Here is a 26,488-nt window from a genome sequence, read left to right on the forward strand (position 1 = left end):
CAAAGCCATGGCCTGTCGCCCGTGCCACGCATGACCTGCCTCCTCCAGGCACTGCCAGGCAGGAGGAAGCATGCTGGTGCCCCAGGAGCAGGCAGCAACAGTTCTGCTGGGCATCCATGTGTTCAGGGAGGCAGAGAGGGCCACGCTGCTTGACTTGGGCCTGTGTGATGGAGGCAGTGGCAAGCTTTGTGTTCAAGGAAGGTGGGCAAACCTGGAGACCTGTGACTGCATAAGGGACCCAGAGACAAGTGGCAGCGACAGCTCGCTCTGGCCTGGGTTTGTCTGGGACTTGTACAGCTGCTGCTAGTGGCAGGTGAGCCACTGGTTTCTCTGAGCTGTTCTGCAGCATAGCCAGCAACAGTGAAGAGAAAGTCAGGCTTTCTTGAGTGAAGCTGGCTCTAAAAATTACAAGTGTTATTTTACAGAGAGGAAATAAGACGTTTCTGTTTCTTGTTTTCTTTAAGGTCATGTTTTACGAACATTTCTGCAGCTAACAGGCAGGAAACTTCTCAAGTCAAGGCAAAGATCACATGACTTCAGGAGCTGATGTTCGAAGAGGAAAGGAAACACATTGTGGGACCCACAGACTATAAATTTGCCTGTGCTGAAGCACTGCAGTGCACGCAGTCCCCAGGCTTGCTGAGTATTGAACACAGTCCAACTAGCAGCAAAAATTAAACCAAGCCAAGAAACAAATAAGCCCCAAAACTTAGACTTAGGACCGACTTCAAAACCAATTACACTCAAGAAACAGACTCACACTGACTTAATTGGTAGGTCTGGACTTTCTTAAACAGAGTCAATAGTCAATTTGAGTTCTGTAACTGTAATCTTTCCAAACATAAAACTTTCATTGCCTTAAGTGGGAGTTATATGATATTACCTTCCACTGGCTTAAAAATCTTTATTTGGCACACTGTGGTGGAACCTTCCGTGCCGTCATAATATACTGGGTAAGTAAGACCTGTTTTCAAACTTTTTTTGCTTAAGAAAATACATGTACCCCTTTATGTTGTGTCTTGTGGTTTACGAGAAACACAGTATCTATCCCAGCATATGCCATACATACAGCAGCCAGTCCTGCGCTCATAGCGCCTGGGAAGCACAGGTAAGAGTTCCACCATGTATTATGGAGTGACAGAAAGTAGGTAGGGATAATGAGCACTGATATTTGCATGTAAGTGAATATATATTTAAGCCTGCCAGGCTGTTGTCTGTTGTTTAAGTATATCATTTAACTTTGAGAAAATGTAAAACATACAGTTTGGCTTAGGCTCCAAAGGGATCTGAGGAAGCCTGGGATTGAATAAAAACCTGAAGAGCTGATTCTTCGGGTCCCTCCTGGCATTTACCTTTTGCCTGCAGCAGCAGTGGGTTATCAGCCCCAATTACAAGCCTCTTTTAAACCTGTTTGCTTTTGTTAGGCATTGGTTTTATTTTGCCTTTATGTTTTATGTAATAAATTAATAGACTCCATTAACGCTGTAACTTGGCATGAAATCATTTGGCATGCTTGATTCAAGGGCTAATAAAAATAAGCCATCCTGTTATTGTACACGGTAAACACTGAAACTGGTAAAGCCCTGCAAGGATCTCGGTTTGCAGCCCAGTGAAATCTAAGCTGATCCGTATTCCCAAAAGCTGGAAACGTGACAAAGACACAGAGCCCGGTCCTCACTCGGGTTTCACACCACCCAAGTTGTGCGGGAGGGGCGGCCATGGGCTCTTCTCAGCAGTGCTCATGGCTCTGCCGTTCCTGTGCACGTAATAAATGGGCAGGAAGGGCTTCACGAACGGTAAGGCCCATTCCCTCCCTGGCGTGAGGGTACACGAGCACGGCCAGCCCAGCGTAGCTCTTTAGCTATGCAGGTTAAAGCAAAGTGGCTGGTGAGCTGCAGAGCATTAGGGCTGCACCCAGCTCCCTTTCATCCCCGTGCCAGCCCCATGCACACAACAGTGGCATCCCTGACCAGCAGCAGTTTTTAACATTGCCTTCGATACGCTTTGCTTTCAGCAACTGATCTCGACAGGCACGGGGGTGTGAAGTAGCAGCCCTGAGACTGAATGGGAAAAATCAGATTGGCATCTTTCTGTGATATCTTTTTCTAGTACAAATTACTGTTACTATAGTTTCTATACAAAGAGACACACACCTACTTCTTAACAATCGTGTTTGAACCGCTTAAGAAAAGAACTTATTTTTTCACCCGGTTTATACGTCCTCTTGCATCCCAAAGGACCACTGGAGTCAGCACGAGTCCCACAGTTTGCTGTGATGTCTGCACTCCAGCTTCGTTCTGTCGGTGCAGCCGAGTGCGGGGTACTGGTGCTGAGGAACCAGAAGAGGGAGCAAGAAGCACTCTCTATGTCTCTCTTACATAAACGCAGGCTACTGTTGGAGAGCTTCCTTAATTTTATTTCCCTGCAACAGGAAGAATTTGGGGAAGAAAAGGTGATGAGCGGCTCAGATATTAAACCTGCGGAGGTCTTTAGGGTAGCGTATTTCCACGCCGTGCATTACCCGCCTGCTCCCAACTGCTCCGCTCCCCCTCCTGCTCTCCCCCCGCCCCAAAGGTTCGGCTCCCCTAGCTGATTTCCACGCTGGGACGTACACCGTTCCTCCGGAGTTCAGCTACTCACGGCACCGACCGTCACGCACACCGTCACGTTTGCTCACGCTGAACAAAGACAGCACGCGCACAGCAGCAGAAATGCAAAGGATTCACTTGAAAAGACAAAAATCCGTACTTGGCGGGCAGAAGAGGGAAAAGGTGAGCCTCGGGAAGGAGCACGTCTGTTCCTTCACACTCAAAAAAGGACCCAAAGTGACTTAGAGGAACCCGAGAGCACATTGAAACCCGGCTTCAAAACGTGACGGGGCGCGCAGCCATCACCGCCAGCTGCAGCATCACGCCTGGGGCCACCCCGTGCACCTACCGCTGTGACCTACCATCGCAAGGTGCCGAATTAGCAGACAACCCCGTTTTGCGTATTAAAGTTTTTATTCCTTAGTAAGAACTTTTTCAATCACAAAATAGTGTGGAAATATTTAGATAATAGAATTCATGGAGTGCTGGAAAATACGGAATATAAAGATCGGTCTCTAATATATCACATACTAATCTGTTCTAAACCGGCTGGTTTCTTGCAGACAGGATTTATTTTCTTTTAATAATTTAAGACGGCGTAAGCTCGTATCAAGCGTAAGCATCGTAACAAAAGTGCAACTTTGTCAGCAAATCCTCCCAAAAGATATTTAACTCAAAATATCATTAACACGTATTTTCTCCCTACAAAAATAGCATGTCAGACATCATTAATTGGATGTATTAACAACTATGTACATACAGCCACTCGGTAGGCCGCTAAGGTCTGGAACGTTGTTTAAACACAGCGTTTGAGGCGAACAGCAGCAACAGCAGCAGCAATGCACCGAAGCGCCGGGCCGAGCCGGGTACGCGCTCGCGCCGAGTCAGACTGTTGTGTCTCACCTCTTACATAACATTCAAGTGAGATTTCTCACAGTGCTACCTTGGCAACAAACTAAAAATATCCAGGCAAGGTCTCGGTTTAAGCCTTATTATAAAAGCTTTATCTGTGTGATTATCTGGCGTCTGGTTTGGCTCCAGAAAGGGAAATCGCGGTGCTCGGGAGCGGGATGAGGGGAGAGCCCGGCCGGGAAAGTCGCCCCGAAGGTGTCGGCGTTCGATTGCAAAGCGGGGGGGGTTTTCCTCCGCGTCGTGTCAGTCAGAACTTACGCTCAACGAGCCGCTCTCCGCTTTCTTAGCGAGGGGAGGGAGGGGGAGAGAGAGGGGTTTCCTTTCCGTAGTTCAGTGCAGAAACATTCGTTTTATACAGCACGGTTCGGGGGGGGATCTCCGGGGAACATACTGAATTAAATAAAGAGGGGTGAGCACAGACGCACTCGCCGCGGCCGTATACCTCAGCCGAAAACAGAACAACCGAACGCGGGGTTACATAACGGCTCTGCCCTCCTTCCCGCACGCCCGAAGCCGGCGGCGCCCCGGGGTGCCCAAGGCACTGCGGCCGCCCATAAAGTGCTGGCACAGGTGCGGCGCTCCGCCGCCCCTCCGCCCCAACCTGAGCCCGCCCGGCGCGGTGCGAGCATCTCGGCGGGACCCAGGGACACTACAAACCCATCACAATAAGGTGCGACATTTAAGTTACCTTAGAGAGAGAGAGAGAGAGAAAAAAAAAAGTATCCTTACTATTTCTCTTCCTTTCCTTCTTCTTTTTCTTTCTTTTTTCCTTAACATATGTATGCACTTATAAAGCCAAACATTAAAAAAATACTGAGTAGCAAATTTCGTCCGGGACGGTCCTCTGCGGGGCAGCGGCGCGGGGGGCTCCGCGGGCCCCTCCGGCGCCGCCTCCCGCCCGCCCTCCGCGCTCACGGCCCTTCGGCGCCGGGCTCCTCGGCGGCCGCGGGCTCCGCTTCCTCGCCGGGCTCGGCGGCGGGCACCGCGGCGGCGGCGGCGGCGAAGGGGGGCGGCAGGTGGGGCGCCGGGGACAGCCCGGCCGCCTTTTCGGCGGGGCCGAGCACGGACGAGAGGCAGGGGAAGGAGGCGGCGGCCGCGGCGGCCGCGGCGGCGGCGGCGGCCGCCTGCGCCGGGATGCCGGGGTAGAGCAGCGGGATGGGGGCGGCGGGGTAGAGGTACTTCTCCAGGCCGCCCTTATCCAGGAAGGGCTGCACGTAGGCGGCGGCGGCCGAGGGGGAGATGAAGTAGAAGGGCAGGCAGAAGGGGGCCGCCGGCTGTCCGAAGGGCGCCGCGCCGCCGCCCGCGCCCAGCGCCATCAGCGAGCTCAGCAGCGCGGCGTCGGCGCCGCGGGCAGCGCCGGGCAGGGCGGCGCCGGGCGGGGGGCTGCCGCCCCGCTCCAGCCTCGGCCGCTTGGGCGCGGGCGGCGCCTCGTCCCCCGCCGGCTCCTGCTTGACGGGCAGCGCGGGGAGCGGCCCCGCCGGCCCCGCGCCGCGCTCCGGCCGCGCCTCGGCCTCGCCGCCGTAGCCGCTGTCCGTGTCCGTGTCGGTCTCGGCGCCCGGCTCGGCGGCGTGAGTCCGCTGGATGACGGGCACGCAGTGCGCCTGGCCCTCCGGCTTGCGGGCCGGCGCGCGGAGCGGGGCGGGCGGGGAGGAAGAGGAGGAGGGTCCCTTGGCGAGCGGGCCCGGCGGCGGCGAGAGGAGCCGCGGGCCGGGCAGGAACTGCGAGGAGACGGCGTGCAGGTGGCCGAGGAGCTGGGCGCAGCGCTGCTCGCGGGGGGTCCAGCTCTCGGAGCGGGACAGGAACTGCAGCACCTCCTTGGCGCACGTCTGAAAGCCCGAGTGGAAAGCGTCCAGGTCGGCCTGCACCGGAGACTTGACGGAGCGCTCCCCTGCGGGAAAGCCCCCCGGGGGGGGGGACAGCGTTCGCCCGCCGCCGCCGCCGCGCGTCGCCCCGCTCTGCCCGCGCCCGCCCCCGGGCCCGCGTACCGCTCTGCAGCGCGACGATCTTCTGGTGCTGCTGCTCCGTCAGCGCCGTCAGCGCCTTCAGGTGCTTCAGCGTCAGCTCCAGCACCACCGCCTTCTCCAGGTGCCCCAGCGTCTGCAAGGCAGGCGGCGGGCGCTCGGCCTCCTCCCGGCGGCACCACCGGGAGCCGAGGCCCCCCCGGGCTTACCGTGAGCTTGAGGTGCTCGGGCAGCAGGTCCTTCAGCTGCGCGATGCACTCGTTGATCCTGTCCCGCCGCTTCTTCTCGATCAGCCGGTGCGGCAGTTTGTACGTCTCCTGGCACGGAGGCGCCCGGCGTCACGCACGGCCCCGGAGCCCCGCACGCCCCGAGCCGCACCGCAGCGCGCCGCCCCGGGGAAGTTCGGAGCGCGGTGCCGGAGCGCCGCAGCCCGCCCTTACCTTGCTCTCGTCCCGCTTCACGCCGCGCTTGGGCTTGCACATGTAGAGCGCCGGGTACTCCAGCCTGCGGGGACGCGGAGCTGCAGCCCGGCCCGGAGCGCGGCCCGGCGCCCCCCGAACGGGCGGCGGGGCGGCGGGGCGGCGGAGCCGCCTCCCGCAGCGCTCTGCAGCGCTCCGTTTGAGAGAGCGGAGCGGGGCGCGGCGGGGACGCTTACCCTAGGAAATCGCGGTGCTCCAGCAGCTGCCGCTCGGGCAGGCGGGAGATGCCCTCGTCCATGGCAGGCGGCGGGCGGCGTTCCCTCGCTGCGCTGGCCGGGATCCGCGGGATGCTGCGAGCGGGCTTCGGGGATCCGCGGGCGGAGCTGCGCACATGCAGCCTCCGGCCCCCTCTCCCGTGCAGTGGCGAAAGCGTGCGGCGGCTCGGCCCCCCCGCCCCCGCCGCTCCCCCTGCCCGCCTCGCTCCCGCGCGCCCGCCCGCAGCACCGCCGCGCCTTGCACCCGCCGCGCCGCGCTGAGCTGCCCGCGGGGCACGCGCGCCGCCGGCCCGCCCCGCACCCGGCTCACGTGCGGCGCGCGCCGGGAGGGAGGGAGGGGCGGGGGGGCGGGGCCTGCGGGGAGCCCTCGGCGGGTTGCGGGGGGGTCCCCGGGCCGCCCTGCCAGAGAGCGGCGTTCCCGTGCGGCTGCCGCCGCTGTTGGGTTTTAGCGGCGCGTTTTCTTCACTTCCATCCACTTAACGTCTTCGTGCTTTTCCCTATTTCTATCTTGTTAAATTCGCGTGTATTTTTATTTTTAAATTGACTTCAGTCTCTACCGTCCTTCAGTCTCCACTCTTCTCTCCGCTCGGGGGGCCGACCACCGTCCCCGTAAGGCACAGCTGCTCCCCTCCGGGCAAAGGCGTGTGGGGGGGGGGGGGGGAAACCTCCGCTTCCCCCTGCCGGACGCTGCACGTCCCCGCACGTCCCCCCCCGCTCACACCCCCCGCAGGTGCCGCCGCGTGTGGTTGCGCCCCGCACGCAGCCCCGCACGTGCACGCAGCGCCGGCTCCGGGCGTCCGCCCCCCGCGGCGGCACCGCAGCTCTCTCCCCCGCCCCGCCCGGGGCGGCACAGGGCCGGCAACGTGCTCCTCCCGGGCCCGCCCGGGCTCTGCCCCACAGCAGCCCCCGGGGGAGGCGGGAGACGGGAGACGGGACCCGATCCGAGGGGAGCCGGGCGAGCGGCGGCCGACTGCAGGAGAGCGCGCTGCCGCGCGCGGGGTGTGAGCGGAGAGCCGGGGAGGTTGGAGAGGCTCCGGCTGCCGGGCAGGGTGCGGGTGGCACCGCGGGCGCCTTCAGCCCCGTTAACCCGGTGACATTTTCACACCGTCAGCGCAACGAAACGGGGGGCTAAAAATAAACTGGGGCTGCGTGCGCCGTGTTCCCGTAGGTTATATTTGGGAATGCCCAGGGGAGAGGTTCGAGGGCTCCCGTTGGGCGGCCGGGAGAGCAGTGCCGGCGAGGAACGGCGGCGGATGCGCGGGCTGCAGGGCTGCTCCCTTGGAAGGGAGCGGAGGGGACTGGCGGCGCTCGGGCACGGGCATCGCCGGCAGCGCTCAGCCGTGCCGCGTGGGATCGCTTGCACCGAGGCAAGCACCCGTTTGGGCGCTCGAGGTGGAGCTAGAGGAGAAAGTCCTCTCCTCCTGACTGGAAAGCATCCAGAAAAGCTCAGGTGCAGCTCAGATGCAAGATGGAGCTCAGCCCTGAGTGAAAACTTCTGGGGAGCGCTGGCTCAAGGGGAGCCGGGACTCTGACAGAAAAGACAGCCGCCTCCAGCCGAGCCCTCCGGTGGGCAAGGGAATGGCTCCGCATGCTCTCTGTAACTCATATGTGGGAGCGGGGAGAGGGGGGATGAGTCTGGAGCGCGTCCTTGTGCAGCACCTGGAGCATCTCTGGAGCATCTTCACCAGCTTTGTCCCCCCCTGGGACGACCTGCAAACCTTCAAATTGCGGAAGCAATGTTCAGAACGAGTCGTAGGTTCCAAGAGGAGAAATCCTACGTGTGGGATTCCTCTGAAACCCAGCGGGAACGGAAATCGAAAATGATCAAAAGATGCAAAACATGATCTGAGACAGCTGGAGGATTTGCACAAGGAGCTGAAGCAACATCTGGAAACTTCTAAGAGAGGTTTATAAGAGGTCACCTGCAGACAAGGATAAAAGGCTCCAGTGTCCGGAGAGTGTGAAATCCTCCTGGAAGGTTCCCGGTTTAAAATGGCAAGATGGATCAAAGAGGTGATCAGCAGCATGACCATCGTGGAAAAAAAATTGCTTTCCAGAAAATAAGAAACGCAAGAAAAGCTTTGGTCAACTTATGAGCCACAGCGAACCACAGCAGAGAGTTAAGACGCTGAAAAATCACTCAGAAAAGGAAATCAAAGGCTTGTAGGTCACCACAGGAAATAAACAGCCTCCTGCTGGAGACGAGGGCTGGCCAGGACACCACCGAACGCCAAGCGTTTGCCTCCATTTGCAGTCTGGGAAGAAGAAATCAGACTGCCCGTCCCTGCTGGGTCTGTGTGAATGGCGTCTCTTGGAGAATCATTTGGGAGGTTTGTTCAGTGCAGTCCGTAACCACAGTGTGAGGGAAGGCCTCTGAGGTGCGGTGCCTAGGGGCCAGCTTGATTGCTCCAGCTCTTATGGCGTTGGATGCTCACCTTCAGGGAAGAAAAGAAATAAAGAGACTGAACTGTCTAGACTGGGCGTGTGGCACAGAATCAGCCATGGGATTAGAGAGCCGGCCAACCAAGTGCTGCAAAACGCGGGAAAACAAGATTCTAGTTGAACCAGGAGAGGATCTGCATCACTTTGCTTGAGTAACAAGGTACTAATGAAGACTGCCACTGTACACTGGATGTCGACCTACTCATAGATTTTCAACTGTGGGATAAACAGACTGAGACCAGGGGGGAAAAATGACATAAGAACACATAAAAACCTGAGGTGGGTCAGATGAAGGTCTGGCTGCCCTGGAGCCTGGTAGGAGAGGCCTGGGGAGCAGGGCATGCATGTAAAGAAAGCTCTCCAGCCCAGCAGCTTGTGGTGCAGAAGTTTCCTGAGCCAGAGGCTACATCTGTATGTAATGGGAAATCAAAGACACTGTGAGAGGCAGTGGCACTTCACAAGGTGCTTACATCTCTGGCTACAGCAGAGCATGGGGCCAATGAGATGGTCAGTCCTGTCAGCATGGCCCTGTGGCTCACATAGAGATGAGAACTTTCATTTCAGTGCCACACACATACCCGATGTCTGTAAAATAAGGGGGGGGGGGGGGGGGGGGGGAGCAGCCATGCAAACACACAGCTGAATTCTGAGACAGATGTAAAGCTGATGTGGGAAAGTGGCAGGGAGTGAAGACACAATGTGCAGCAGTGGACGAAGGCCCCCAACTGGCTGCGGAAATGGGGCTGGGTCCAGCCTAGGAGAGTGGAAATCTGGATCCATTATTGGACAAAACTTTTTTTAAAAGGGAGAGGCTGAACACAGAGGCTCTCCTGGGCCACGTGGAATGGATGATATTAGCAGAAATGTCTCAAACCCTACCAGACTGAGCAAACTAGAGCAGCAACTGGGCTGACACTGATTGAGCCGGTCAGCTCGAGGTGGGTGGTAGTGACAGGAGAACATGGGCACATCCAGACCTGGGGAAGTCAGCCTGGTAAACAGGCACCAGGGCAAAAAGTCGGCTGTGAGGTTGGGCGGGCTGCTACTGCCTACCCACCTCAGGGGTACCCCACTGCACCATAAACACCAGGAACTGGGGCTTGCGCCATCAACTTGCAAATTCTCCTTAGAGTTGTGCCTCGACTGGGCAAATTATCTACAGGCAGCTGGTCTGCAGTGAAAAGCTGTCCCGCTTCCTGGGGCAGTACAATTAAAGGTGGTCACAGCCCGGGGCTGTTTCCAGCCCGGCTGTGAGAGATCTGAAGCCTCAAGACCCCTGTGGATCAGATCATGTGGACGTGAAATATAAATGATCCCATCTGCATGCTGGGTGCTTTGCAGGAGCAGCAACAAGGAGTAAGTGAAACAGCCACCCCCCGAATTCACTGCAGAGAAGCTGTGTGTGTGAATGATGAGATCTTGGATGCTGCTGCTGGGTTCGGTTTGGGCATTCCCAAAGCAGCAGAAAGCTGTGTATTGGCAAGCAGAAGCGGAGCTGGAGGTCAGGGAAAATTGCTTCCTCAGCACAGCCTGATCAGCTGGTGATTCAGTGATGTTGGGGGCTTACATAAAGCGCCAGCTTGGCTGCTCTGATGAAGGGATGGCACGGCACACCATCAGGAGGCCTTGAGTGGCCTCAGCCTTTTGGGAGGCCTGCTGCGCTTGGGCTAATTATGGGTGCACGCTGAGACCTTTGAACGAGAAGTGGTAAGTGCAGTTACACATGGCTGGAGATAAGCTCAAGGCTGGCAGCCTGTAACTGGTCCCAAAGGAAAGGGAGCTGTTCCAAAAGACCGTCAGTTACCTCTGTTACACAGCTGGTGATGGGGAATTTCCACTGAAACGAAAAAAAAAGGCCCTGAGATTTCGTGGAGCTGGCCCACTCCCCTGCCACTCACAAAGGTACGGGTTGGTAGGACTCTGGTCATGTTATGGAAGGTTTGTTTGTAGATTTGTTAACATTGCAAAACCGTTGCAGAGGTAGGGTGACAGAGGGAAAGCATTTCAGTGGCCAACGCAACAAGTTTTGGGAGTTTCAACCAGTGCACTTCTTGGTTCAGCTGGCATGTAAGTTGTGTTGATGGTTGCACAGGAGAAACACTATAGTAAGGGCAGGTCGTGCATCCCAATTGCAATTTGCTCAAGCATTAAGAAAAAATAGCAGCTTTGCAGCCACACACTGAACTACACATCTGGGCACAAATGGAGTAGTGGTGATGCTTACAGGCAGAAGCTGTGGGGATAAATGCAAGCGGTGTCATGGGTGGGAAATGGAAGAGTTGATTCTTCAAGAGGACGGATGCAGAGTAGGAGGTGCTTGTTTCTTCTCTTTACAGCCAGCCAGTGCTGGAAGGTGCTTCCCAGAAAGCATCTCGGTAGCTGGAAAGTGAGCTGGGAAACCCAACTGCCCTCCAACAAGATATACTTGTGGAGTACAACAGTGTGTATCTTTCAAGCACCAAGGGAAATGCACTCTGATCGTGGTGAGTAAGTTTGGAGCTGGAGATGAATTACTGTCACAGCGCATGCAAACAACCTGTGGAGAACCTTGTTAGGTGATGCCCAGAGTGGGAAAATAATATGTTTTATTATTTTAAAATTGACAGATATTCTGGACTGTACCGGGAGTCCATGCGTTTCCAAAACTACACCTTAGCTAAGCTAAGGGAAAAATCCTATTGGTAAGATTGAGAAAGGCTGTAGAAAATACATGCGGGAGATTAGTGCCCCTATTGCAAATAACGGTCCCACAGAAACACAGAGAGACACCATGAAGTAATGTCTGACAGTCATTTCATTAATGGTCTGCACTGCCTGATGTTTTTGTGTTTCTGACTGAAGAAGCTTGTGGGAGCTGCAGACTATTTCACAAAATGCCCCAAAGCTTGTCTAATAGGGCACCAGTGCCAGATGTCCAAGTGAAAGACATCTTCTCCCTCCAAGTCCTAGGAGGTATGGGAGGATTGCACAAGGCTCAAGGGAGAAACACTGAATCCAGAACAATGCAGCAGATCTGTGAGGCGGCTGACAGCCCTGAAACATCTCCATGCGACTGCAGCCCGAAGGGTTGGTGTTGGTGGGATGGTGTTTCAGACTTACAGGCAACAGGGCTTCTCCACTGAAGTGCTTCGAGTGGTAAGACCCAGCATATCACAGTCCTTTCAAAAGCCTTGGGAGCAGCAAAGCCCATTCTCATCATTTGGGTGAAAACCAGAGTATTTACTGTGCCTGTCTTTTAGGACGAGGGTTTTCATCTAGGCTTTACCAGTCAGCCCCATGGAGGTTGTCTCCCACTTCCCGTCCCACAAAATGAGCTTGCATTTTTACTACTTGCCCTTTTATGTGGATTAATACGATAATTTATGTTCTTTTGCTGTTGTCATCGTTTTAAGCATCTTTGTTCAGTATAGCCCAAACCAATGCATCTCTATGCCAGGGAACCCCTGGGTTTTGACCACCCGGTAACACTGCCGTCATCAGTGGGTGCCAGAACCCATCATGTTTCACATCCCCATGCCTGTAGAGTTCAGGCAGACTGAGAAGTGGAGGTTTTCTCAGCAGAGGAAGGGAACACTGGCCTAGATTATGTGTTACCATTAATTACCCAACTTGTGCCTCCGTCTGGCAGCTGAAACCCAGGCAATGCAGAAGCTAGTGGCCCTTTCCAGCCTGGTCCTGTGTGCCGCGTGGTGCCTTAGGGATCTGCAATCAACGCTTTGATTATTAGGGTAAAATTGGTCATAAAGGGGAAATAGGATGAAATAAAATGAAAGTGCAGCTATCAGTTTCACTTGAGTTCCGCGTGATCCATTTTAATTTAAATGGAAAATGACACATAACTTATCTATAATGGTTTAAAGCCCCGCTCAGAATGCCGTTGCCAACACCAGACAGTGGCATGTTTTAGCAGCGCTGTGATGGACATAAAGCTCTTTAGTATGCACAGAAAACCAAATATCAGACGCTGTGCTGAGAAAAACACCTGGGCCTAGCCAAAAAAGCGTGGAGCCAGGGGCAGGAAGAGCTGCCTAGCGCAACCTCTCACTGTGAGGCTTGGCACCTTTTTATCTGTTTCTGAGCATTTCAAATGGCAGGAGTAGAAAACACCCATCACAAGGGGTGCTGTGAGGCAAAGTCGTGCATGTGAAGCATTTCGACATCCCCAGGAGCCTGCTGTTACAGGGTCACCTCAGGCCAGGGCGAGCTCCTGGTGTACTTCATTGCAGGGATGGGAGAGCTCAGCTGGAGCACGGGACACATGGCTGCTCCCAAAAGCAAAATCCCTCGAGCCAGCAGCCCGTCGCACAATGTTTCTGTGCTCCTGGTGGGGTGCAAGTGAAACAAAATTTCCCCTTGGAGAAGGTGAAGAAGGAGCGAGCAACACTTTTGCCCAGCATAGCGGAGATGGAGAAGCCCCAGCACACACAGACAGTGTCAACAAGTGTCCCCCTGCCCTGGGACAGCTGGGGTGGCCATGCCCGTGAGCTCCCAGCAAGGCTCTGGGGGTGGGCTGGGCACGGGTGTCAGAGCCAGGTAGGCCGCGTCGCCCCACCGCAGGCGGCTCTGGCCGGTGCCTCTTTCCTCAGGAGGAGGAAGCTCGCGCACAGGGCAGGAAGCAGCAATGGAACAGCCAGCTCAGGAAGGGGACGGGGCCAGGAGTTTGTTTTTAACCTGCTTCTTGTTTATTTAAGCTGGGAGGAAGGCGAATAAAAGCAGCCACTGAAAGGGGATGATGGTGTCACAAGCAGTCGGAGGCAGAAAATGCCTTTCCAACGATTTTCACCAGAGCTGAGGTGTTAAAAACTGGTATCCTGAGCCTCATACCAAGCGAGCAGCAGGGGCTCAATAGCACTGCTTTGAGGGCTGGAGGAGGGCTGTGAGGCTGCCTGGTCCACTGCTGTAGGGATTTTTGTCCTGCTTATTTTGGGTAGGGTAGGTAAAAGCAAGTTGTTCCCCTTTGCACAGTGACATCAGGTTTGCACTTGAGGATGAAGAAGCCCATGCTTCTGCTGCCAGCTGCTAGTGCTGCCCATGCTATGGGGCTCACTGCTCCTGCCCTGAGACGCTCTGTCTTGCAGACTTTCTGGACCCACCAAGGCACATAACACTGTCCACATATAGTTGATTCTGCAGGTAGGGCAGCAACAGGTTTGCAAACTATTTCTCTGGTGTTCACGTTTCCCCTGCATCACTTGTTCTCCCTGCTCTGGGCTTCAGCTGAGGGCATATTTCTGCTCCAACAAAGCAGGGCTCACTGGTGAGACCCATGTCCCAAATGCAACTGGGTAAGAATAGGTGCTGCTTCCCCCATCTGCAGCACCATAGTGCCCCACAGCCCGCATCCATTCCCACCAGGTGCCACGGGAGGTCCTGGCTGTATGGGGCTGGCAGTGGGATGCTGGACTGGGGTCATCCTGCATCCTTGAGTTTCCATCACCTCCTCCTGTTCATTTTACCTTGAAAGGACCAGGAAGGGACCCTTGGTTTTACCAACCTGAGTCCATGCTCTTCAATACCCCTAAGCATTTCTAGGATGAACTTCTTCAGTGTCCTGTCCCCTTAAGAGAATAGATGGATTTGCCCTAATATAGTTGTAATTCTCCTTCCAAGTTTGCTCAGAAAGCAAACGAAGACATTACAAAAATCCAGCTGACCAAAAAAACCCAGCTCTGGCCAGCCATTTCAGGCTAAGCTAATGCAATTATCATTCTTATCCATATTGTGATGCAGTTAGTCCTGCTGAGCCTAGTGCTCAACTGTCCTGATTTTTCATCATGGATTCTCTTTGTTCCTCTTCAAGTATAACTCCTGATTAAGGGCTGTGATTTGAGAAACTTAACGTCAGATTTTATAGTGACAGTTGATTTTTCTTTCAGCAAGTTTGTTTGGTATGGATAAGCTGACATATCACATTGATGTGTTTTTGACTCCTTTTTACTTTTTGGTTTCCTTTGTGGATTCTTTTCCTAATTCTTCAGAAAATATTGTGGAGCTCAAGCTCTCAGCGAGGATGATAAACCTGCTTGCAGGTGTATTCTGTGTATGAGCAGGAGAGGTGAAGTGGAAGCAGGAACCAGGAAAGCAAGTGCCTGCTGCAATTTGGGTCACACTTCCAAAGGGAATTATCATTCCTCACATGCTTTCTCACACAGCAGGACACAGGAGTGCAGGGATTGCTGCCTTGGATCCAGGCTCACAGTTCTTTTGCTCCCTTGTCTTGTCTCTGAAGGTGCCCAACTGCTGAGTGCCCCAAAACCGGAACAGGGAACACACAGTGTCCGATTGTAACTTGTTTATAGGAAAAAAAGTATCCCCAACCCCTAGGCATTTATCACTTGGAACGTCACCTGAAGAACTCTGGTGTATATCCCATCCCTTCTGCATTATTATCTCAAGTGAGCTAAGCCGGACTCACAGCCTGTATAAACGCCTGTGTGTTGTTTCAGATCTCCTGAACATTTCGGCAGTCTCCTATGGCAGTAAGTCCCAGTCTTGTGATGTGTTGTTGAACACATCCCCATTCCTCCAGCCATTCACTGCTCGTTTTTAAAAATCAAATCAAACATCCTTTTTCCCTTCTACCGAGTGATAATTTGGACTTTCTTGAGCCTCCTTCCCTTGGGCTTTGCTATCTCCTCTCCGTATCGGTCAGTCAGCACCAACTCTTCTAGTATTCCCTTCCATCATCATACAAGAGCTTTCCCTTCATCTTGAGCAGGAGTTTCTTTGGCCCTTGATGCACAGAACGATCTGTCCTCCTGGGTATCCATACTGTTAGCTCACCAAGACTGCAGATGTAGGATTAGTTATTTTGAGATCCAGGCAAAGAGAGTCACACTATGGATAGGACTGTACTAACATATGGAGCTGTTTCAGCCGTGATACTAATAAGATGACTTGATTTTTTTACTGTGATCTGAGCCAAGACTTACGGTGGGAACCTCAGCCAGGTTCTGGCCACTCCTTTTACCATTTTGTTTCCTCACAAGGCCAGACCTCCCCGCTCACCATTCCCATGCCTCCCAGCAGGCTTCTTGCCACGCTGAGGCCATTGACCTGTAAGTGCCAGGATGGCCAACCTAGTTTTAAACAATTGTACTTGCACCAGAAACCTAATTTTGCAGTTGAAAAATGTACCCCAGCAGCCCCTGTTGTGATCCATAAAGCAGACAGAGGTGGGTCTACTCTGATGGTGTTGGCTGGCAGAATGAATGTAAAAGGAGGAGCTGGCATAGGAGAGCGATTGAAAGAGCAATTAAAATGATCAGAAAGACAAAATCTAGCACAGATCTGGTGTTATGCCACTTGAAGAGCAATGGGAGTGAGGGCTCAGCTGACAGCATAACTTTGAAGGTGGCAGTGAGAGGGAAAGCCAGTCATGCAAGAGTCCCCAGCACAGCTGCAGACTCACTGTACCTGTCCAGAGGTGATCTCCTGGGTCCTTGGGATCATGTAAAGCTAGCAGGGAGCTGCCAAAAACACTGCTGCTGCTGCAGAGGACACCCCTGTGCAGCACATCTGTGCTACTTTGGGATTCATGAGACAAAAGATTGTTTTTCCTTCTGCATTGTAGTTGTAGCTCATGGTTTGATGCACTGAATATCCAAGGACATGACTACCCATGACTGTGCCTATGTAAGATGGACTGTGCTGGCAGGAGGCGGGTGACAGACAGTCAGAGATACCATTGACATCATTTTAAGGCTGGGTGAATATACTGCAGCTGAAAAAGCACTAAAAATTGGCATTTATACACCCTTTACAGTCAGCTGTAAAGATAGAATAGACAGTGCTGGTGGGGATGCTTTCTTTTCAAGTTAGTTATTCTACACGTCTCATTAAAAGACCCCACTTTCTGTCAACTAAAACTTTGCCAAATGTTTTGAGGTGGTGTTTTCCATGTTAGATGTCTGCCTCTGGCTGACTTTTTTTTGAGGGAAAAATTCAGCCAGTCTGGTTTGGCCAACTCCTGGCACCGAGTGCAAGAGGCAGGGGCAGGAGAAGCTGTTTCACACCATGCTAAATGCTCAGTGTTTCTGGTGACCTTTTCTCTGAACAGCTCTAGCACACCCCTGCTTCGGAGCAGTAATCTGTAATTTGGCAAGAGGGCCAGATGTTGTGTCAGGCGTTTGGTTTTCATTTTCCATGAGCAAGTTTGCTCCACTTGGTCGCATTATAAATCCTGAAGGAAGGTAAAGAAGCCATGGCTTGCTTGTGGTCACCAGGCTGCGTGTCTACCATGCCAAGGAGGCCACCTGGCCAACTGATGGGCAAAGGTCCTGGTGGCCATTGGTGGCAGCTGTGGCTCAGCACAGGCTGGCACTGAGTGAAGAGGCCCTTTGGCCACCCTGGGTTTGCACAGCAAGAGCAGGGCCAGCCTGACTTAAATGCAGAGAGAGAAAGCTGGCTTGCAGGCGTCTCTGGCTTGCTGCATGGGTTGTCGGGTTAGCGGGGTTTTACAGCCCCGCTAATGAGCGACAGGGCTGTCAATACAGCATGATACAGTGGGATTTCTGTCTTTTTGTGATTTGAAAAGTTGCACCTGGAAAGTTATGTTAGAGGTGATTCAATCTGCACAGTTAAATATTGGCAGGTTTAGAAGTGCTAGGATTGAACTGACCTGTGCAATTTCAATTCAGTTTCTGAAGCACATTTAAGAGATACATATCTATCACTACATTCTCCATCCCACACAGCTGGCCTTCCCATCTGACGTTTCACATAATCTTAGTTACAGCGTATTGATATCCCACAACCTTTTGATGCTTTTTTCAGTGTTGAACTTGAACTGAAAGCATTTGAAACCAGCTGAAATTTCACAAATCTTACTGTTGCTGTGTACCCTAAAAGCAATACTCTTCCTTGTCGCTTGTGTTGAAAGAGCTGTTTAGGACTGAGACCCAACATTTGCCATTAGCCCGTGGCTTTTATGTGGATGTCTGTGAACTTGCAGGCTTGAGCAGAAGGGGCCCAACTCTGTGCTGTGTGAACCACGGGGTGGCACAGGATGCTCAATGTCATCTCTGTCACGTACACTGACCCCATGGCAATCATTCAATGTGCCAGTCTCTCTGCCATCTGATCATTGCCTGTACCAACACATCTGCCTACTGGTATTTATAAAATAAATACATCCAAGAGTTCTAATAGCAACAGTGCTACGTGAGCAGGCAACCAAATTTCCTACAGCATGCTACTTCTAATACTATTAATTCCTCCACAAGCAAAGGACGTGTGCATATAGGAACGAATGATCCTACTGTAAGGGCACTCACCTGGACTCAGGTGGCAGGAGTGGGCCAGTCACAAATGGCCCATGTGGCCTTGAATAGACCTTGACCCAACTCACCAGCGTGAGGGAGTGGGGCCAGAAAGGGCCCTGATTTAACACGAGTAAGTCCATGAGGGAATGGATGATGAAAAATGAACACTGGGAAATGCAGAGCAGCACAGGCAGGAGGGAGCGAGTGACAGAACAAGAGAGCTGCGGCCACTGTATCTTTGAATCTTCCATGTTTATTAGAAGATTTTGGTCTTGTTTCATTAAAACAGTTTTCATTTTATTTAGTATACATCCCCCTGTGTCTCATGGTTGTTACCCATGGGTGCCCAAGGGATTTGTGCAGCTGAGAAGCTTAACTGTCTTAGGTGTCGTCAATTCTGTGGGTAACATCAATGCAAAGTGAGCAGCGTTTTCAGGTAATTAAAATGCTACACTTCAAAATCACTTTTCCTAATTACTAATATTTAGCAGCACTATTTTAACTGCAATTTCCACGTTCCGTGGGGATTTGAACTCCGCTAATTTCCCACTAACTCTCTTGGCACCATTTAGCATATCAAAATGACCATGAAATTGGAAAACCTTAGTCATTTTTCTTCTCCAGGAACTCATGCTGGCAGTAACAGGAAAAATATTTGGTAAAGCAAAAATGTGACCAAATCCAAACCCTTTCGCCCTTTTTCCTCACCAAAAAGCAGCTGTGCTACAATTCTTTCTGACCTAGAGGAGCACAGGAGCAGCTCAAGCCACAAGCTGGGATGCCCTATAAAGCTGGGCAGAGAGGTAGCGCTAAAAAGCATTTTCTTGGCCATAAAATGAGTCAATATCTGCTGAAATCAGCATCTCAATCTTTTAACTCCCATTCTTGGCAGTGGCTGCTGGAACTGAGCTGCTACGCCTGTGCAACGTCAGACACCAAACCACTGGCAGAATGAATGCTAGATCCCAAGCGTGCTGTTTCCCAGGCTCCTGCTCTGCCTAGCAGACCACACTCCCTCCTCCTGTAAGACAGCAGTGTCCTTTACAAATTGTGAAAAAGGTAACAGGAACACGAGACTTCAGTTTGGAGTAAGGCGGAGTGCTTTTGCAGCACTCCCAAGTAACCATCACAGCAATCCAAACACATAAGTAGCATCAACACATGAATTTGCAATATGAAATGTTTAGTTATTTAGCAATAGAATCTTCAAATTGGCCTCCGACAGTTACTCTGAAAAGCTACATAAACATTCAATACCAAAAATGATAATATTTTTTTTTCTTTTTTTTTTACTGAAAGGGAATACACAAATCCCTTCAGTGAACGCTTGTCTGCACAGATCAATGTCAGCTCTCATTCATTCACTGCTTTTAAGTATTTGAGTTTATTCCTTTTATTTGGGTCTTATTCACCTTGCTTTGTTCGAGATGCTTTAGAATCATAGAATTATAGAGTTGTTAAGGTTGGAAACGACCTCTAAGATGATGAGGTCCAACTGCCAGCCCATCCCCACCATGCCCCAAAACCACATCCCTCAGTGCCACATCTACAGGTTGCTTGAACACCTCCAGGCATGGTGACTCCACCCCTCCCCTGGGCATCCTGTGCCAATGCATCACCGCTCTTTTGGAGAAGAAATGTTTCCTAACATCCAATCTGAACCTCCCCATGCACAACTTGAGGCCATTACTTTTGATTAAGGGAAATTCTGTCTTTCCTAGGAGCTCTAAACACAGCCCTTTCTGGCTCTCTGTTGTATGCCCAGCATCCCACAGCCAGCCCCACACAAAGCCCTCCCTTACATCCCCACTCTGTCTCCTCTTTGCAACCAGCATTATCAGGAAGGCTTACATCATGGCCCTGGCCCCACTGCTGCATTGCCTGCTGACCCCGTGCACACCTCATAACCTTTCCTTGCCTGAGCCCATCTGCCCATTAGAGCAATGAAGCCTCGTTGACCTTGGTGGGATGAGCCTAGCAGCAAGAATTTGCTCTTTTGCATTTGCTTTCCCCACTTGTAAACTGAGCATCATAATACTTGCCTAGATCAAAGAGGGTACGGCGAGAATTAAATAATTAATGTATGTAAAGCACTTTGAAAGATGAAAGATGCTATATAAGTACAAAGTATTAACTACAAAAAAAACACACACAGCCCTGGTTACTGATGTAACCCTCCGGTTTATTCTATAAGAAGTGCACGAAATCTAAATAATTGCCACTAACAAATAATGAGTTGGATAATGCCAAGACCTCGAAAGAGCTGTGCAGGGGACTGAGAGCCTTGCGTGCTCATGTCCGATTTAGGGCTTCCACATGAGCGAGCAGGAGCAGAAAGCCTGCCTGCAACCAGAATTTGGAAGGGAAGGCCCTTCCTGGATCACCAGATCATCTCGAGTAGCCATGTCAAATGGTGTAATTCAAAAACTGATACTGCCCTGCCTCCAAGCAAGTTATGTCTCATGCCGCTCTCCAACCTCGCTGCTCCAATGGTTAGAGACCTTCTTCTGATTTCCAAGCTAAACACGCTCATGGCCAATTTGTATCCATTTGTCCCCCTGCCAACATTGTTTTAAGTTTAACACAAGGTATTTATAGACCTAGCGTGTCCTCTCTAACCTCTAATTTTGTCAGGTTGAACGAACCAATCCCTTTCAGTTTTCCACTGTTAAGTAGGGTCTCTAGCCCCCCACCAAGCAGCCTACCAACAGCTGGTTACGCTTGCTGCAGCCACAACTCATCTTTCTCAAACAGAGGTGAACAAAACTGCACGCAGCCTCCTCACAGGGGCCACCAGAAGTTGCTCCCCGTCATTAATCCATTTCAGGCACTGTTGGAAGTCTGCGACGCAGCCTATATCATATGCACCTTTTTCATGGCTGTGTCACATTGCTGTTTCACATTAATTCTGTGATCAGTCGATCTGCTTGAGTCTGTCACTGACATCGTATGTTCTCAGAGAAATTCCGACGCTTGAGCCTTTCGTGCCAAACCTTACATTTGGCACAATTGGATTTTGTCCTATTCTCATTGTTCCCATCCTCAGGGTCAGGCAGTTCTTCCTGTTTGATAGGCTAGAGCCTCCTGTGTATTGACAAGCGCTCACATTTGTGTGTCACCAGGAAATTTCATGATGCACCCCTCCCTCTTTTGTGTGACAGACAAATACTGACTGAGAGCAGTCTCCAAGTTGGCCTCATATGGTTCCACTAGCAGCTGCCCTCTAGAAACAGCACATCTTGCTTTCAGCCCTCACATTGCTATATCTCATCTACCCTGCAGGGATGGCTGAGGTTCTTCCAGAATGAGAGGTGATGCAAGTCTGTAGGGCCTGCTGGACCAAACCAGTGCTTTTACAGAGGTTGAGTTCCCTTGGGCACATTGCAAAAGAGAGTCAAAATAGTTGTGAAGCCCTGACATTTCATAACAATGCGAAGCCAAGGAAATATGAGGCTCAGAGTCACTGTGGATGGGAGGGAATATTGTTCAACATCTGGAGGAGCACATGCAGTCATTCTGGAAGACCTATGTCCTCAGAAAACCTTTCACATAGAGGATCACCGGTCTGAGGACACCAGACTGTGCTGTTATTGTTGTTTGGAGGGAAACCCAGCCTGAGGAAAGGTGGAGTGTGGGACAAGGGTCAGGTGACTGCTCCAGGGAGAGAAGGGCAGACACTGAGTCCATAATCTTCTGTTACCTACAAAAAAAGAGAGGGAAAATTTGATTTTTCATAGAGGTGATTTATAGGTGGTTTGCATCAATGCAGCAGTGTGGAAAGAAAATGGATACAGATGAGTATCCCTCCAGCTTGTTGCGAGGCAGAAGTCTATGGCACAGCATGTGAGCAGCTCCATAGTTTCTAGGCTAAACCCAGGAGGAGACTGAAAGAAACAAATATGATATACTATGTTCCCCAGTCTCCAGGGAAGAAAGATCACAGGCTCCATTTTAGAACCAGCCAAGAGCTAGGGGGAAGCCTTGCCCACCTTGGAGCCAGTAACAAAGTTTGGTTGGATCAAAGTTGTCAACTCCAGTGTGAAGGTTCTTCAGGAGGGTAGAGTTAGACTAGAGATGAGGAAGAAATTCTTCACTGTGAGGGTGGTGAGGCCCTGGAACAGGTTGCTCAGCAAGGTTGTGAATGCCCCCTCCCCAGAAGCATTCAAGGCCAGGCTGGATGTGGCTTTGAACAACCTGGTCTAGAGGGAGGTGTCCCTGCCTATAGCAGGGAGTTGGAACTAGATGATCTTAAAGGTCTCTTCCAACCCAAACCACTCTATGATTCTATGATTCATGGCTCCAAAAGTGACTCTGAGGAAAGACAGACAGACCCTAGCTCAGGGTCTGGCTGGAGGAAGGTCACAGCCATTTGCTTGTGACAGAGACCTTGTCAGCAAACTATCTGGGAACACAGGCTGGATCCCTCGGTCAGACTATGCCTTCTGGAGACGTAAATATCTGTTCCAGACAACTTGCAGTGCCTTTGAGCACGTCAAACCTTGAAGTACAGTTGGAGCAGTGAATAACTCAGTGAGACTACCCAAGTGCCAGCGTGAGACCTTGAGCCAGCTGCAGAAACAGAGCCCTGAGTGTCTGTGAGTGCCAGAACGTCTGAAAAATGAGATACATATGCATATGCACCACAAAGTTTGTCCCAGATCTGTGGAGAGAGCACCTTGTTACAGCTGCCTGTAGTGTTACACCAACTCAGAAGCACTTTATTTTTCATATGCCTCTGGAAAAAAGGACTTTCTAGTTTGACTACAAAGCACTGACTGCATGGGACAAGCTGAGCGCACTTGGCACCCTCTGCCATGCAGAGGAGCTCCCAGTCTCCCTCGCTGACTGATCCCTCCATCCCGGCTGTGCTTCCCACCCACGCTGTCAGAATGAGCAAAGCCAGAGTTCAGTATCGGCTCGGTTTTAAATATCATTGCTGCAACGGGAAGGATTTCTTGCTGTCCATCCTTTCTCTCTGTGGACTCGCAGCTCTGAGATGGAAGACCAGAGAGCTGAATGCAGAGAGCCGTATCTTGCCTTTCTTTTTCAGCTCATCTTGTCCCTGAAAAGAGAGACACTCAGTGCTACATCCAAAGCTCCTATTCCTGCAGTTGCAGCATTATATAAGTCACCAGGCTTAAGAATAAAAATCCAAATTTGTGTAGCTATAGAATAAACCAGCAGTACCCAAGCACTGTAACTCTCTGTTGGCAGCAGAGAAGAGCAGGACATGCCACGGGAAGGCTGAGCCAGCAGAGCTGCAGGTTGCCGCATCCCAGAGGTGACACCATCGCAGGGCTTCTGGCCATCCTTGTGCCAGCACCAGCCTCCTCGGGACGTAGAAGGGGCTGGGTGGCCCTTGGCTGTACGTGACAGGCGTGGTCCTGCTGCAGAAGCTTCTCTCTCTCTCCTGCAGGGTCAAGCATCACCATTTAATCCTCCTCATTAATAAGAAGTGTGAGCAGGAGCCCCTATCCTTCCCCCACCACCCCGCGTCACGCCTGAGCCTGGTTGCGTGTCTGTGTGTGTGCATCCCCGTGAGCACGTCCAGGAGCAGACCTAATCGTTATCCACGGCCAGAGCATGAATAAGAGGATTTGCTTCCCTTTAAGCAAGTAATAATCAACACCCAGTGAGAAGGACTTATGACCGTTACATCTCATTAATGTGTTTTGACAGACAATAGCCTCTATGAATACACTTTGAAGAAAGACCAGCTTTGGAGAGGGCACAGTGTTTGCAAACTCACTTTACTTCTTCAACTCCCTTCGCACTGCTTAGGGAGAAGAGAAGGACTCCAGGTTGGTATAAATGCTTGCTGGAACAAGGAAATGTATATGCTGAGCTGCAGCAGCTGGCTTTATCCAATGTCGTATTGCGATCTCTTGCCTCTTATTTCTCCATGCTGATTCTGAGTGACTGGCAGCTGCATCTCTCAAGGACCCCACTGCAAGCCTCATGCAGAAGCATAATAAACGTGACTTCCACTCCAAAGAAACTACAGCAAGAGTAGGCGGCGAAACAGAAACAGTGAGATCATTATGGACAGTGTAGCTACTGGAATGTTTTCTATGGGAGACCTCTGTAAGTGCCAGGGGCACTGGTTGGGCTCGGCTGGAGGTGCAGAGCTGCAGGCACAGGGCACCTGAGGGAGCTTCAGGCAAAGCAAAGACGGCGGAAGTTAAATTGGTGTGGCACAGCCTCTGTGGGGGCTGCAAGGCATGGTTTATTTGCCATCTGTGAGGACTGATTTCTTCTGTACACACAGGTTTACCTGGTGGCCACGTGTGGTGGCCGGGGCCTGCAAGGTTGTTAAATACATGGCCGCTGTGTGGAGTAACCTCACGTAAAACATCTCCTCCTCTACCACTTCTCGTATCCGTCACTCCGTCCTGCAAAGCTGGAGTGCCTCATGCTCCAGTCAAACTCCTAGTGATGCCAGAAGGGCACATGGAGCACACGTGAAGAGTGATTTAGTTGGCTAAGACCTCGGGAGGTCAACTGGTCCAACCCAGTGCTCGCGGCAGAGCCAACAGAGACGAGAAGAAACGAGAACCGGCCTCAAAGGAGCATGCTGAAAACAAGCCTCACCTCCGGCTGACCCTGAACTTTAAAAATGTCCATGTCAGAAGCCAGACTGAATTGCGTGTGTCAGACCCATTTCTAATTGGCGGTGTCTTTTATGTAATTGCGCTTTCAAGAGCCAGATATTATTATTACCTGCTGTCAATGGGCATTGGCTTTTGGAAAGCACAGTGGCTGACTTTATGTGTCTGCTTTTAGGAAGGACCTTTCATCATTTATTTGAGACAGGGAACCCTCTGTTTCCCTGTTATTTAGCAGACAGCGGCCGTGCTGGGCTCTGGGTGCCCGATGGCACGTCAGCTCGGCCCGGCTCTGTGCCACAGGGCTGCTCTCTGGGCAAGGCCCTTGGTCCCAAGCAACGTGGCCGGCCCAACGCCTTCCATCTCCCAAATGCTGCTGCTCCCGGTTCGCGTGCTGCAGCGCTGTGACTGGCACTCCTCCTTGGGGAGATAGTGGCACAAATGCGATTACACAGGAGAGTGTGTGTTTGTACGGCCTGAGCCTCACCATCTCTCCCTGTTTCCCGTGCAAAAATCACAGCAGAGCAAAACCCGAGGCTCGCAGTGCCCCATGCAGCGCTGCGTGGGAGAAGGAATAGGAAAGACCGTATCATCGTGAAGCTGCGGCCAGGTCCTGCCATTTCTGCGCCTGACATTGTGTGCGCTGTTGGACTTCTGGTCACTGTCACCCAGTGCGTCCTGCCATTTGGCAGGGGGGAGAGCTGGAGCAGGCAGTGCTTCCCAGCAGATCGTGCCTGGCTGTGGAAAAGCTGAGCGAGATGACTCACTTTGTGTAAAGGACACCGAAATTACAACTGCGTGCCACATGAGAGATGGTGGCTGGGCTGGAATCAGAAAACATCCTCATCCAGGAAGGGTATTCAAGCATGTGCTTAATTTAAGAACGTACTTAATCAGGGCCTTCGGGCATAAAAGGGTAATGATTATTCTTGTGTTGCTGAGAAAATCCAAGTGACATCCGGAAGATCTATTACTCTGGAAAATTCAGTGTTATTCCAGCGTCCTCATTTCATCTTTCAATTTCTGAAAAAGTAATTCTTTTAATTCCTCATTGCTATCTAGTGCTGTGAGTTCCTTCGCAGCTGTTTTACCCTCGATTGTTAATGCCAAGTGGAATCAGAAAATATAATCTGGTTCAGATAATAATTATGGAAGATCAATCCCGCATCCGCCGCTTCCCTCCATCCCCATTAAACTTCCCAGCATGTAAGATATGCATGCTTGGCTCTGCAGGGAAGGCCAGCCATGGTAAAAGGACCTTTATTCCCTCTTGTACTCACAGTTTAACCATTTCAAAACACCATCTCCATCCCCAGTGTTTTTCATTGTGTTCGTTCCCAACTTCTTCTCTACGTAATATGTAATTCCTGCAGAGATTAGGTATGGCGTTTGTGATTTTAAGTATGCTACATGTATTTGTTTTCTTTACATTATCAAGTGACTGTCTTCATTAGCAGATAATTAGCGCCCATCAGAGTCCCAGAGTTGTCCCAAAGAAGCGGGCCAACCGGAGTGGCCTTGGCTTCTCCTGGTGAATGACTTTGGACACCGCTGTACCACGGGGTTCTGAAAGGGGCTTGGGAAGCTGGGACACAGGTGGCTTTCCCACCCCCTCCCCTGGGAGATATCCAGCCTGCTGCTCGTGGGCAGGGCCTCATCTGTGAGGTACTTTTAAGATACCATACAAAAATAAATAGGGGTACGTGTTTTAAGACTGATTCTTGGTCTTGGAGATAAGCAAGGGCTGTCATCGGCTACAGTGCAAGTGTGCTTGTTCATTTATTGACTTTGGGTTAAATCATGTTCTTCTTCCTTGGGTAATTACTCCCCCTAAATCCAATATGACTGTCGGGATGAATAAAACCAGTGGAATTTGGCCCCTTTCGGGAGACAGCAATCATAGATCTAGTTGCCAGCCCAAAGCCAGATGCTAGAAGCAGTGCTGAGGCTTTCCTGGAGGAAAAAAACGGAGCATAGGACTAGGGGGATGGCGGCTTCCAGAAGAACAGGAAAATCCAACTGA

General features: G+C 51.8%; 2 protein-coding genes across 3 annotated transcripts in view; one reads left to right on the forward strand and one right to left on the reverse strand.

The window, feature by feature from the left end:
• Nucleotides 1-442: 442 nt before the first annotated feature.
• On the reverse strand, nucleotides 443-6,302 carry BHLHE41 (basic helix-loop-helix family member e41). 2 transcript variants are annotated; one of them, XR_003071312.3, is made up of 6 exons: nucleotides 6,117-6,302; nucleotides 5,902-5,965; nucleotides 5,671-5,778; nucleotides 5,486-5,597; nucleotides 4,230-5,388; nucleotides 443-2,422 (listed from the first exon to the last, which is right to left on the reverse strand). XR_003071312.3 is itself a non-coding variant. In XM_015291485.4 (5 exons), exons 1-5 carry the CDS (start codon nucleotides 6,176-6,178, stop codon nucleotides 4,412-4,414), a joined length of 1,323 nt encoding a protein of 440 aa, XP_015146971.2. In that variant the 5' UTR covers nucleotides 6,179-6,302; the 3' UTR covers nucleotides 2,984-4,411. The 2 variants fall into 2 exon arrangements, 1 of the variants encoding a protein (XP_015146971.2); XM_015291485.4 differs by lacking the exon at nucleotides 443-2,422 and having other exon boundaries at nucleotides 2,984-5,388.
• The window catches only part of SSPN (sarcospan), a 44,044-nt gene continuing 21,638 nt past the window's right edge, over nucleotides 4,083-26,488 (forward strand). The window contains exon 1 of the mRNA XM_040705788.2: nucleotides 4,083-4,170. The gene's annotated coding sequence lies outside the window, so the exon portion shown is untranslated. The remainder of the gene's footprint in view (nucleotides 4,171-26,488) is intronic.

Source organism: Gallus gallus, chromosome 1 (genome assembly GCF_016699485.2).
Source record: "Gallus gallus isolate bGalGal1 chromosome 1, bGalGal1.mat.broiler.GRCg7b, whole genome shotgun sequence".
NCBI lineage: Eukaryota > Metazoa > Chordata > Aves > Galliformes > Phasianidae > Gallus > Gallus gallus.

What these genes read in the sequence shown, in the direction of transcription:
- BHLHE41 (XM_015291485.4), bottom strand. Translation starts at nt 6,178, where the DNA reads ATGGACGAGGGCATCTCCCGCCTGCCCGAGCGGCAGCTGCTGGAGCAC. An exon ending in TGAAGCGGGACGAGAGCAAG is followed by an intron (nt 5,779 to 5,901) that starts GTAAGGGCGGGC and finishes CCTCCGTGCCAG; the next exon opens with GAGACGTACAAACTGCCGCA. An exon ending in GATCGTCGCGCTGCAGAGCG is followed by an intron (nt 5,389 to 5,485) that starts GTACGCGGGCCC and finishes GCTTTCCCGCAG; the next exon opens with GGGAGCGCTCCGTCAAGTCT.